The 12,795-nt window shown below is 47.7% G+C and overlaps 1 protein-coding gene across 3 annotated transcripts in view; it reads left to right on the top strand.

Annotated features, from left to right (window-relative positions):
- The window catches only part of Iqca1 (IQ motif containing with AAA domain 1), a 135,330-nt gene extending 126,879 nt beyond the window's left edge, over positions 1 to 8,451 (top strand). For all 3 annotated transcript variants that reach the window (XM_023722227.1, XM_023722226.1, XM_004637340.2), the window contains 2 exons: positions 2,070 to 2,308; positions 7,944 to 8,451. In XM_023722227.1, coding sequence (XP_023577995.1) covers positions 2,070 to 2,308; positions 7,944 to 8,075 — 371 coding nt within the window. In that variant the 3' untranslated portion in view covers positions 8,076 to 8,451. The remainder of the gene's footprint in view (positions 1 to 2,069; positions 2,309 to 7,943) is intronic.
- Positions 8,452 to 12,795: the final 4,344 nt, after the last annotated feature.

Here is a 12,795-nt window from a genome sequence, read left to right as displayed (position 1 = left end):
TAAATGAATTTTTCTTTCTTTCTTTTTTTTTTCGCAGAACTGGGGATTGAACGCAGGTCCTTGAGCTTGCCAGGCAAGCACTTATTCTACTGAGCTATCTCCCTGGCCCCTATATGTCCTGATTTCTAACTCCATAGCAGCTACCACGTGAACAAGGATTGCTTCCACCTGCTGTAACGTGCCTTCACACAAACATGCTCTGAAATATTCTGCAGTTTATTTGGTTTCATCTTTTATAACTGATATTTTTATCAGAGTCAGGACATTTTGGCACAAGATGCAGTGACTAACAATTATAATAATGATAAGATAGGTACAGAAAATAATGCCACCCCACTAAGATGGGGCTCCTGGAAGCGCACTATGTGCACTGTCATATGGCTTCTCAAAACTGCACAGAGAAGCAAAGCTTTCTACTCCCGCTCTCCAGCCAAAGCTAGGGCTCAGGCTCAAAGAAACTCACCAAGGAAGTGGCAGAGTGGCTCCAGGAGCTGAAATGGTGGTTTGGCCCAATGTAGGGCCCCTGAACCCTTCGTCAGTCTCACTGAAAATTTCCAAGCCCTTGGTTCCAAACCTGGGGGACAGCCCAACCCCATGATAACACTCGCCATTTCCCACAACTCGCTCACCCCAGGGCCACTCAGCTGACCAAGAGAATAGTGGACGAGAATTGCCAGAAAAGTCCTGGCCCCAAAGCCACCTTCTGTGCCACAGTTTGTCGGTGCATTGCAAGCTGTTTAGTTTCTGCGTGGCAGTAAGTGGACCCTTACATCCTACTAACCATCTTTGGGTCAATGGACTTGAGTGGTGCAGAAGAGACCGAGAACAGAGGCTGGACCAGACCTGACAGTTCTCAGATCACGTAGTAATGATCATGTTTTAAAACAGCATCAATATTCCTGAAAGAAAGTGCAAAGCTTTATAAATGTCTGACCAGACCCCAGAACTGCAGTGACGGCCCCCTGGTGCTGGGGCAGCCATGCTGGGAAGGCCCCTCGCCCGCCCTTGCCTGGACGCAGTGAGTCCGTGGATTCCCAAAGCCTAAACAGACTTGACACGGTCCTCCAAGTATAATCTCATTTCAGGGCTTATATGGGAGTTCATAGAGATACGCCATGCCTAAAGTTAGCATCAGGAAGTAGTTTTGTATTTTCTCAACATTCCTGTGTTCAGATTGAAATTTCTCATGTATCGTAGACTCAGTAACAGTTGTTGGAGAGGAAGATAAGAGTCCAATTGTTTGAAGAAATGCAATATATGGTAATATACAGAGGCTGGCAGTAGTTAATGAAAATTGGAGTCAGCATTCTAATTCTAGTTATAAAAATAATTTAAGGGCCAGGGAGATGGCTCAGTAGAACAAGCACTTTCCTGGCAAGCACAAGGGCCTGAGTTCAATCCCTGGTTCTACAAAAAGAAAATAAATAAATAAAAATAATGATAATAATAATTTAAGAAAAAATATTATAAGAAATGAACATTATAACTAAAAGTAGTTACAATCCTTACCTAAATTTTTAATTTTTTTATGTATTTGGTGCAGGGTCTCACTATACAGCTCAGACTCATAGTGATCCTCCTGTTTTCAGCCTCCCAGCACTGGGATTACAGGCGTGTGTCACCACACCCAGTCTCTGTGGCCAGCTTGGCACCCCCTGGGGCAGGGCTAGCATGGCATGTGGTGCTGGGGATTATCTAAATGTTTTGGATAATAAAATATTCTCATGAGCAGAGATGCCATCCATATACACTATATATGAATTTCCAGCTTTGAAATTTTCTAAGTATTATAACTCCACTGGGTTCATTTTTCTTGTCCCACCACAAGGGCGTGTGGCTCTGTAGACCTAGGGTCGCCATGCCACATAGCACACAGTAGGAAATTCCTCAGAGGAAAGCGTTAGTTACTCAGCTTTGTGCTTATCTGAACTACAAAGAAGCTGGCAGCAGACGCCATCTGCCTTCCCTTCCTGAGGCCATGTGGTGCGGGGCCAGGCACCAGGCTGACATGGCTGGCTCTGTGATAACTCTTGGCCTCTGTGTCTTTTCTACCATCTTGGATGCACCAGTTCTGTGGAAACAGATCATCCAGCGCAAAGGAGGGACCCTCACAAAAGCCTTGAACATCAGCTGCCTGGCCAAGGTCACCGATGGCTTCACCCAGGGACACATAGTGGAAGTGGTCAAGGACGTGCTCACGGAGCGGCGCATCCGGCAGCAATTTCGCAAGCCACTCACCGCCGGGGAGTTCATCACAGCCATCACCAGCATGAGCCCAGTGTACAAAGAGGAGGAAGACTGCTTCAAGGTAAACCATTCACCCTGACAGCTAGGTCGGCAACAGACCTGTGGCACACACCCACAGCGTATTCCCAAGGCGTAGCAGGTTTAAGCACAGCCACATGTAGTAAATTTGAGGAACTTGACATCTTTGGATCCCAAACATCTTTTTTTTTTTTTTTTTTGTGGCCAGCTTCACCTGCTCTAGGGGGCGGGGCTGGCAGGGCATGTAGTGCCAGGGACAGAACCACGGTCTCTATGGTTGCCTAAGCCTTCCTAAGCAGGCACTTCAGACCACGGAGCTATCTAGCCAGTCCCCCAAAATTTTTTGAGGGCTGGGGGTGTGGCTTGGTGATACAGGACCTGCGTAGCATGCAAGCGGCCCTGGGCTCCATCCCCATCGTGCAAAGGGAAATCTTTTGAGCTGTAGCAGTACAGCATGTTTTTCAAATTTTAGGAAAACCTGTGTCCCTACAAATTAGCAACCAAATAGCAGAGCTGAGTAGCAATTTCAGAGCCATAACTTCTCCCTCCCTCCCTCTGGTAATTTGCATAGGGAAAACTATCCCTTACAGAGTATATTTCAAGCTCATGTGTTTTCTCACATATTTTACATAGTATGTTTCATTTCTCAGTTCTGTGTGAACATGCAGTAGGAACTACTATATGTCTCTTGTAGAGAATTCAGCAAAATTTAGTTTTCCAGTGTTTGAGCACCGCTTGACATGCTCACAGGATTTATTAATCTCAGAGGAAATGTTGAGACCACTCTTCTAGCTGCCCCCTTCAGTGGAGGATGTGGTGTTGCTGAGAGTTCCATGCTTTGTCCCCTCATGGAGCCTGCCCCGGGCATGGGAAGGGCACAGCACAGCCCCTGACGCCCACAGCAGGCACTGCTTAAACTCTATTTGTCCTCTCCTTTAAGTCAGAATAAACATAGTGTTGCTTTCTGTACCTAAGGTAGTTTTCTTCCCCAACTGGGAAAGAAAAGGAAAAAATAACACCCATCCCATCGCAGGTCGCTGCAGCACTGTCACACTCTCTGCAGGAGGATTGAATCTGTCACTGAAGCCTCTCACTTCTGGGGAGCTGGTTAAGATTGGGACAGTTTCCCACTAAGGTGTATAAGGTGTGAGAACTACAGCAAAAGTTTAAATTTTTATTGCAGTAAAAGACACGGAGCCACAAACCCCTCTCAGAATATTCGTTCTCAACCAGGGAGCTAGTTTAGTGGCCCAAGTGCCTGCCTGACAAGTGCAAGATCTTGAGTTCAATTCCTGGTACCAAAAAAAAAGAAAATATAGAAAAATAATATATTCACTCTTACTTTTAACATCAATTCCCTTCATCCTGCCACTTTCAGAGCCATTTCTGAAAGTCCCCTTTGGTTGTGCTGTCATGGCTGTCTCGGTGTTCGGAATCAGTTCAAAGCATTGGCCTTCCGTGGTCATTTTGACTTTGAAGAAGTGCTGGAAGTTCCAAAAACTCAGATCTGGTGAGGAAGATGGACAAGGCACGCAACATGCTTCTCTGAGCCCGCCATCCCGTCAGAAGGCACGCAGCGACAGACCCATATGTCTAATCACGTATTGCAGACACGCATGAAAAAAGAAACACTCCAGAAAGTGGCCAGAACCCTGGAATAAGTGTCCTGGAAGCAAGGAGTAGCTTTCTGAGGGGGATTTATGACATGACTCTTACTGTAATGATTTCTAAATCTGAAATACTCACTGTGTGTTTTGATCGCACCCATATCACTTTTTGACCAAGTTTAAAAATCCTATTTCTTTCTTTCCTGACTTCCCCCAATACTCCCCCGGAAAATGGGGCCTAGTCAAGTTGCTGGCCTCAGCAGCACCAGTGCAGCAGGAGCGGATGGACGCTGTCTGCAAAGCTTCCCTCCAACACGGCAAGAGGCCGCAGCACCTGTGCCAGCAGCTCACTCTGTAGCCTGGCACTAAGGTGCACTTATGCACCATGCGAGCAAGTGGGCACACCTGGCTCCCAATAAAGCTCTGTTTGCAAAGACAGAAAAATGGACCCTGTTCAACCCTAGCTCCCCTAGCTCTGGGCAAACTGGAAAAAAAAAAATCAGTCCTAGCCAGGTGTCTGTCAAGCACTTGAATTAATGTTCTGTTATTTTAACTGTTTAAATTTTGTTCCTATATTAATCACTAATATTCAACCTCTTCAAATTTTTTATTGTATTCTGAAATTCTCTGAGTTTTTTTTCAATCTGATTTTCCTCCTTACCCTGAGAAGTTGGGCTAAAGACATTAAAACCTGAAGCTGGGTTTGTGACTTTCATAAGCAATCGATCGCTAAGCATTTTCTGTCTGTGGTGGTGTTTGAAGATGACTCTACCATTCATGAAAGAGAAAAATTACATCTTCTCAGCTGAGATGTGAAGGCAAGTGCTTCCATATTCAATAACTTGCCTTATTTTTAAGGACGCCAAATCATTTCCCCTCGATTACTCTCAATTACGCTCTTCACCCCATCCATGTCTGCTTCCGTCGTGGCACCAGCACTGGCCTCTGCCTGGTCCTAAGCAGACTTTCAATACACTTGTTGAGGAACACATTGATCAGGCAGATGGCGAGGTGGCCAATATTGTCATATTGTGGCACATATGGCGCCATGGCTGTAGTTGCTTATAGTTGGGGCCCCACATCTGCCCTGGCAAACTTTACTAATTGTGCTTCTGAAGTTGTATCAGACTAAGACTGTGCAGATTTTCCAAACACTCTCTACCCTGCTCCATGAAGCTGATGGAAAAAAAAATGCTTAGTGATAATAATAATGTTGACCTGATCACAGATGTCATCTAGTACTTATTGGCAGCTTGTTGTGTTCCAGGCACTGTATTAGCCCACTTAGACCACACAGCTCCTTGTTTGCAAGTGAGAGCTGAGCTACATAGAGGGGTTGTCAGGCAAGGGAGTAGTCTCCCAAAGACATGTACATCCCTGTCCCTACAGCCCATAAATTTCATCTTCAATAGCAAAGGGAAGAGGGAGTTTGTGAGTTATGATCCATGCCTGTACCTTGCACCTCAAGGTCCCAGGTCCACACCATCTCCCAGGTACCAGAATCTGCCTTAGGTTTTGGAATTTTAAAACATTCCACAAAATGGTTTTGTATAACTAAAACTCCTGACATCACATCAGAAGCAAGAGTAACTGACGGCAACTTATGGAAATCAAGAAATTTTCAAATCCTATGGGAAATGCTAGCATTTCTAGAGGCAAAGTCATAATAATAAAAAATGTGACTCACAAGGAAGCAGTCTACCACGAGGAGAATCCACAGTTACAGTTAGTAGAATGAGCACTACCAAGGACCTGAGATAATAGAGCATTCTGGAAGGGACTACATATTCACTCTAAGTTATTAAAAACCAGAAGCAGGGCTGTGGAGATAGCTCGGTGGTCTAAGCACCTGTATGGGAAGCACAAGGACCTGGGTTCAATCTCTGGTACTGCTTGCTGCGCCGGCCCCACCCCTGGGCACACTGAGCTGACCACCAAGACCAGGCGTAGTAGTGCACACCTGTAATCCCAGTGCTGGGGAGGCTGAGGCCAGAGGATCGCTCTGAGTCTGAGCTGTGTAGTGAGACCCTGTACCATATAAATAAATGAGAAAAAACCAGAAGCATTATGGGAGTTAAAACAGAAAAACTTGAAAAAGAACCAAAGAAACTTCTAATGATGAAAAGATATGTAGTGATTAAAATTAGAAACTCAGTGAGTAGGTTGTTATGGACTATACTGAGCTAAAGAGAAAACAAAGGAACTGCAAAGGGGAACCAGAACAAGGCCTGGAATGCAGCCTGGAGAAAGACAAAGAAGGAAAGCTGAGAAGAAACTCGGCAGTAGCCATGGAAGATAGTGACAGCCCCTCCTACGTTCCTGCTTGGACATCTGCTCCCCCAAGTCACCAAGGCACATTTGCCCCAAGCCATGGATGTCAGACTTCATGTGGTGTTTAGGTTTAGAAGACCTTCCAACAGTGACTGAGGATCTGTCAGGTGCGGACACAGAGACCAAAATAAAACTTCCCCCTCAAGGTGAATCTGAAAATCAAAATCACAAAACATTGCAGGAAGTTTACCTGATGAAAATGCTTAAGTGAAAATAACTAAGATGTTTATGAAAATGTGAATTCCACTAGAATATATATACAAAAAGTTTTGAAGCAAAGATGGGGAAAAATTGAATAAGAGATAATTATGGAAAAATCATGAAAAGAAACATACAAGTAAAAATATAGTGGTTTCATAAAATGATTTAAAAATAAGAGTTAGGGACTCTAGGCTACACTGGCTCAAAAAGCAAACTGGTGAGCACCAAGGTTACCCTAGAAATCCTCTCAGAAGGTAGCACAGATAAACAGAAAGATAAAATCTATTTTTAAAAAAACAAATTTAAGATCCATGAAGAGTAGATTTAGGCAGGCACTTATGTCACTGAGCTAACTCTCCAACCCTTCAAGAGTAGATTTAAAGACATTAACATCCAACTAATAGGAATTGTAGAAGAAAGTAATTCAAGAAATATCAGAACAACTTTTTGAACAAATAATATGCTGAGAATCTTCCTACATTAAGAGACATGAGTTCCCAAATTAAAAAATAAACTGCAAGCAGCCACCCAGGCAAACAGAAACGAGTCCATATCTGCTCCAAGAATCAGATTGCAAACAATGTTAACAGCTACTAGATAACTTGAAAGATTCAACAATCCTCTGATCAGGTGTCTCTTTGACAACAGTAGCTGTCAGAAGGTGAGTACAGCAGAGATTATATCTTTGAAGGGCTGAAAGGAAATAATTGTCTGCCTAATGTTTATACCCAGCTAAACTAATGTTTATACCCACGCTAAACTAATGTTTATATCCAGCTAAACTAACTCTAGCAGAAAGGACAAAGCAGACATTTCAAGACAAATGACTAAAATAGCTCACCACACATCAGAGAACAGTATGGCCATGTCAAGTTAAGTTGCATGTGCTCAGAACATGTGAGCAAGGAATCTAATTCACACACATGTGCTGCAGAGAAGTCCTCTCACATGTATACAAGGAGATGTGTGAACACTGTGAACCGAAGCCTCGTTCCCAATAACAAAAACTGAAAAACAGCCAATATGTCCACAGATGAGATTGGTAAATAATGTGGGATGTGGTCAATTAATGGAATGTTATTACTGGAAGGTGTGTAAATCACAATGTTTCTCAGAGTTCAGGTAAAATGCCATGGTGGGGCCAGTGTCAATCACAAAGTGAATTTTTGGTTCTTTGACTCCATTGTTCTGCCAGTCACACTTCTGGTGGCCATGTGTGAACTGGGGCATTGCCCAGAGAGTCCACGTTCCTGGGATGCAATAGCACACTAGGGAACCAGCACCCTGTGGCCAGAGTTGTTAGTTAAACTCAGTCTGTGGTTCCCAGAAATTGCTGACTTGTGGGGTAGAACTTCAAGTCATGTAGAAGCACAGGCTTGGAACCCAGTGTGAAGAGACTGTATTAAACTGGGTCAGAGAATGGCCAAAGCATAGTGGTCACTGGCCCCTTCCCCGCCAGCACGCTTGTCCTCACATTGAAGCATACTCCAGAGAATCCATGTCGTTCTAATTTTTGCCTAAACATCTGTTTTATTTCAGGACTGGTATGACAAGACTCCTCTGGGTAAAAGGAGAGCCTTGTCATTGACAGGCGGTGGCAAAGAGAAAGAGAAAGAAAAAGAGAAAGGGAAAGGGAAAAAGAAAGGCAAAAAGGAGAAAAAGAAAAAATAATGCCTTTCTGAGGAGCCATCACTCAGCCTCTTTAGGTTATTGATGTCCTGAGCCTCCAACAAAGAGAGTTACTTTTGCCCACTGCAGAAACTCCAACTGACCACCAACCACTGACCAAGAACCACTGACCACTGACCACCAGCCACTGACCCCCAACAGCTGCAGCTCAGGTCTTCTTCAGTGGGCAGACACCAAGCCAGGCACCTACAACAATTGCTTCTACCACATGTCATTGTTCCTTAGTTCACCTGCACTGTGCCTATCACTGAAATCACTCCTCCACACCTTTATCAGTACTAGGGTCAAATTTAAAAATCTGACAAAGAATATTCTCATTTAACAACTAGTAAGCTGGGAGTGTGTGGTGAGTTGTTTGCTAATCCATGCATGCTGTACATCATCTTGCACGTATTTTAGTAAATTACTTCTCTGCTCTAGTATTGTATTTTATATACTGGAATAAAGCTGTTATCCTTGAATGGTCTCCGTCGTTTGGCTGCTGAAACTGAATAAGATCCTAACGATGCTCTGTTGCAGTCTCCTGATTTGAAGACAAGTGTCACAGCAGGAGCTTTCAGCACATGGGCCCGAGGTCTTCGCCTGGTCTAGGGCTCTGCAGACCGCACAGATGCGGGTCAGCCAGTGACCCAGTGAAAGCACACCAGAAAAGCAGAAGTGCAGAGGTGAGAAAGCCGAAGTGAAAAATTAAAACTGGTGGAGGATAAAAATATTAAAGACTAAATGAGGACACAAAAGAATTTGCATTTTGTAAGAACATGAAAGTTATTTGGTAGAACCCAGAAGATAGCAAGTAACCCGCCTCTAAGCTGTGGTGAGGACACACAGGGTGGAAGAAGGAGGAAACAGAGATGGGACTGCTGCATTGGCCTGCTACACACACCCATGCGACAGCTTGGGGCACCTCTGCAGCGTGGTGCCCCAAGCAGCGTTGTTTGAAACACCCAAGGAGACACAGCATCCTGTAGACCCAACCTCGGCACATCCGCCTCCTGCCTTTAAGGAAAAGGCTGGTGCCAGTGACAACACAGAAAACGTTACTGGCCCAGGCATCTTAGGCAGGTTCTGCACACACCAGGAAGCGCAGCTGCTCCATGGCCAACCTGCGGCCCTGGCCCAAGAGCCCAGCTCTGCCTGCAGAGTCAGAGATGCCCACATCCTTAAGTAAGCCGTGCAGTATTTGCACAGAACCACACACACATCCCCCCATAGATACGTCCTCATGAGAGGACTTGTAACACCTACTACCATATATGAACCTCTGTAAACAGCTGTTCTGCTGTACTAGGAAGTGAGTAATGAAGGAACACAGTGGGGTGCTACACCCCGTTTCTAACCGTGGAGCTGGGAGATGCGTCAACCTTATGAGGAATTGACGCAGGGTGACCGCGGGGTGTGAGGGTGGAGTGACTGATGGGAAGAAGGGGATGCCCTGTTCTCTGGAGCTCTGCTGGGGCCTTAGCTATTCCTGGGCCATTACATGGCAATTAGCTGCTCTTGAGCATGTTCTTAAGTGAAGGGGACAGTAATTAATGTCATTAACCCTCATTAAGGGAGCATTCTATGGAATAGAATCTGATTAAAGTGGAGTCACCACTCTTGGGTGGCTCCACATCTCCTTGCACTTGGGAACAAGCCTGTCCTGGATCCCAGACCAACTGCCCGGTGCTGCAGTGCTCCTGGGAAATGTCCAGCACCTCCGGTCTTCCCAAACACCTCTGCTGGGAAACGCCAGGCTCAAAACGTCCTAGTCTCTGGTCTTTACTTTTGAGATTCTTCTCAGCACACCTCTACTGTGTTACCACGGTAGGTGCTTTTGGGGGCAGGGGAGTCACAAGGCTGCCTCTTAAAAGTCACTACTTTTAGCTACACATGATGAGGGCTAAATCGTTGAGATAAGTGGCTTCCAATATCCCTAAAAATCTTAAGATTTTAAAAGAGGCTGGAGTGGTGCTAATGAAAACAGAGAAAGCCGTGAAAGGTTGAGGACATGGAGCCGCACTGGCAGCAGCCCGGGTTGTGAGGTCTGTAGCCTCGTACGCATCTGCGGTACAGGCATCCACAGCCTCTGTCCTCAGAGTCACGGGGTCCCTGCGCAGTCTCCTCAATGGCTGGTTTCCCTTAGAGTTCCTGGCTGCAGCCTCGCTGACTGTCCTCTGCTTCTCTTGTCCATTCCCGAGCATCTTCTGTGAGCCAGGTGCAGCGCTGGGGCTGAGCTTGGCTGCAGCCTGGTGGCCAGGGAGATGTCCACAAATGATCAGGAGAGGCACATGCGAGGCCACAGCAGTGTGCTCCTGGGCGTGGTCCCTGGGCCAGGCTCACCACTGCCTGGCTTTATACCCACACAAACCCTTTCTGATGGGGACTGTGATGATGTGCTGGGCCTGAGTGACTTGCTAGCTCTTCCAAATGGCAGTGAACAGTGCCTCTAGCATTGCGCAAGACAGGGTCCCTGCCACACGGGATGCGGCCAGGACGAGTTTCGTGCCTTCCATGTGTCCAATAAGGATCCTTTTCATGCTGGGCTTTGGGGAGGATGTGGGAGCCAACGGGCCTGGGGAGGGCATGGCCTGGCTGCTACACATGGTTTTGCTACCCATAGAGTGTCACATTGCTCGGGGCAGCCCAGTTCTTCCACACAGCAAGCCCAGCGCCTCACTCATGCTGCTGGTCACTAGACTGTGCATCGCAGCCGCAGTCAGCTGTCAGTCCTAGTGGTGCAAGACAGGACACTCATCCTCCCAGCCCAGCTCCAGCCTTGGTGGCTCTGTACCTGTAGCATTGGGGGCAGGGGGCAGCTTTTGATATTTTGGGTGTTTTGCAATGCTGGGGACAAAACCTAGGGCCTTGTATGTGCTAGGCAAACACACTCTAGTGAAGCAGCTTGGGCAGGCAGGCATGTGGCCCTGGCCCACAGGGAGGTCTGACTCCAGCTTGGATGAGCAGTACACTTAGGACAGTGTCCAAGGCAGGCCCAGCAGCCTAGGTGCTCCTGGGAGCCCTCTGCAGCCAGAAGTGAAAGCACAGCAACAGTTGGAGGAAGCAGAAGGCAGCCCACAGCTCCCTGCCTCCTCAGGCCCAGCATGAACGTGCTGGGAGCAGCCCAAGGTCCTGGGAGCTCTGCAGGAGCTGTGGGCCCTGCTTCATACGGCCCCACCTCAAGCCCTTTCTTCCTGTAGGCTCACTTAGGGGTACAGTACACCTGCACACCACCTCCTGGCCCCCTTGATTCTGTCCCCATAGGCCTCAGCCTGTCCTCCCTCCCTGCCCCCCACCAGTGCTCTATAAAGAGGGTCACGGAGCCCCAGGAAGCACTCTGGGCTGGGGGACCCTGAGCCAGTCCAGCCACACACATGCAGGTATGCCGTATGCATCATGTGTAACAGACAGAACACATACTACCTGTGCACACAAGCAAATGTTGTGTGACATGTGTCAAAATAAATCCTTACCCACACATCTTCATGTGTACATACAATATACACAGACACACACGTGCACATAGCACTCACTACAGACATCTCCACAAACATGCCTGCGCTTACACATGCATGACACGGGGAACATGGACGCTCACATGTGCACAAACCCCAGACAAACACACAGAACCCCATAACTTCCTCAGCAGGCTGGGGTCAGGCAACTGTGGGCTCTCCCCCCCCCCCCGCGACCCTGAGCCTTGGGCCACAGCCATAGCCACAAATGTAGAAGATGCCCAGACAGGTTAGCTGTTTACTCTATAGGCTCCATGGAAACACCCTCTTCCTGTTCAGAGGGGCCCCTGCTGCAGGAGAGGCTGGTGACACCCTGGCTCCCAGCTGCACCTGAGACACCCAAGGAAGGGCCCGCTGCTGCTCCAAGGAAAGCACAGTGGGAGTGGCCAGGCCGGAAGTGCCCTCACCTACCACAGGGCTCCCAGAGGCGAAGGGCTTTCCTAACCACGCTACATCCCCCAGCTCATCGCAAGCCTCCCAGGGAGGAGCAGACAGGGACCAGGCCTGGGGCCCCAAAGCCAGACCTCCTTCCTCTGCTCGAGAACCCTGGGTGAAGCCCATGAAACTCCTTCCAGCTCTAAGTCCCCATTGTCCAGAAAACAGAAGCCTCCCCACATAAGGATCTGTCACGCCTTAGCCCACAGTGGGCAATCCCAGGGCTGGTCATGTAAGGTGGCACGGGTACAGCTAGGGCACTGAAGGAGTTTCCATCGGAACCAACATCGAGGAAGACAATTGGAGCTGGAGGTGAGAGCTTTGCGCCCCTGGGACCTGGCTAATTCTAGGCCCCAGAGTTATGGAGCCCAAGGTTGACTTGATGTCAGAGATCGGGGATCAGGCAAGAGCAGCCCCAAGAGCAGGACTGCCATGCCTTGCACTGGCGGTTGTATCCCCAGAGCCTGGAACTGCCAGCCAGAGCTGGTGCTCATTAAACAGGGGGCGAACCTCTTCCAAGACCAGGCTGCTTGAGCTCTTGTTACCAGGGAGCCCTCGGGGCTTAGGACGGAAACTTCCAGGTGGGTTGGGGCTGGGGGATTCATTCAGGCCCCCAGGCCCAACTGTCTTCCTCAGTCACCGTGGACATCAAAATCCAGCCTTAGGTGAGTGGGCAGAGAGCACGTGAGGATCACGAGAGGCTTCAGGGGCCCTGTCCACAGAGGACTCGTCAGTCTACACATTGTCTAGTGCACAACACACACCACACCAGG

This window comes from Octodon degus, unplaced genomic scaffold (assembly GCF_000260255.1).
Source record: "Octodon degus isolate 3935 unplaced genomic scaffold, OctDeg1.0 scaffold00089, whole genome shotgun sequence".
Classification (NCBI taxonomy): Eukaryota; Metazoa; Chordata; class Mammalia; order Rodentia; family Octodontidae; genus Octodon; species Octodon degus.
The sequence above is the reverse complement of the archived record's forward strand: the minus strand, read 5'-3'. Positions and strand labels throughout refer to the sequence as shown.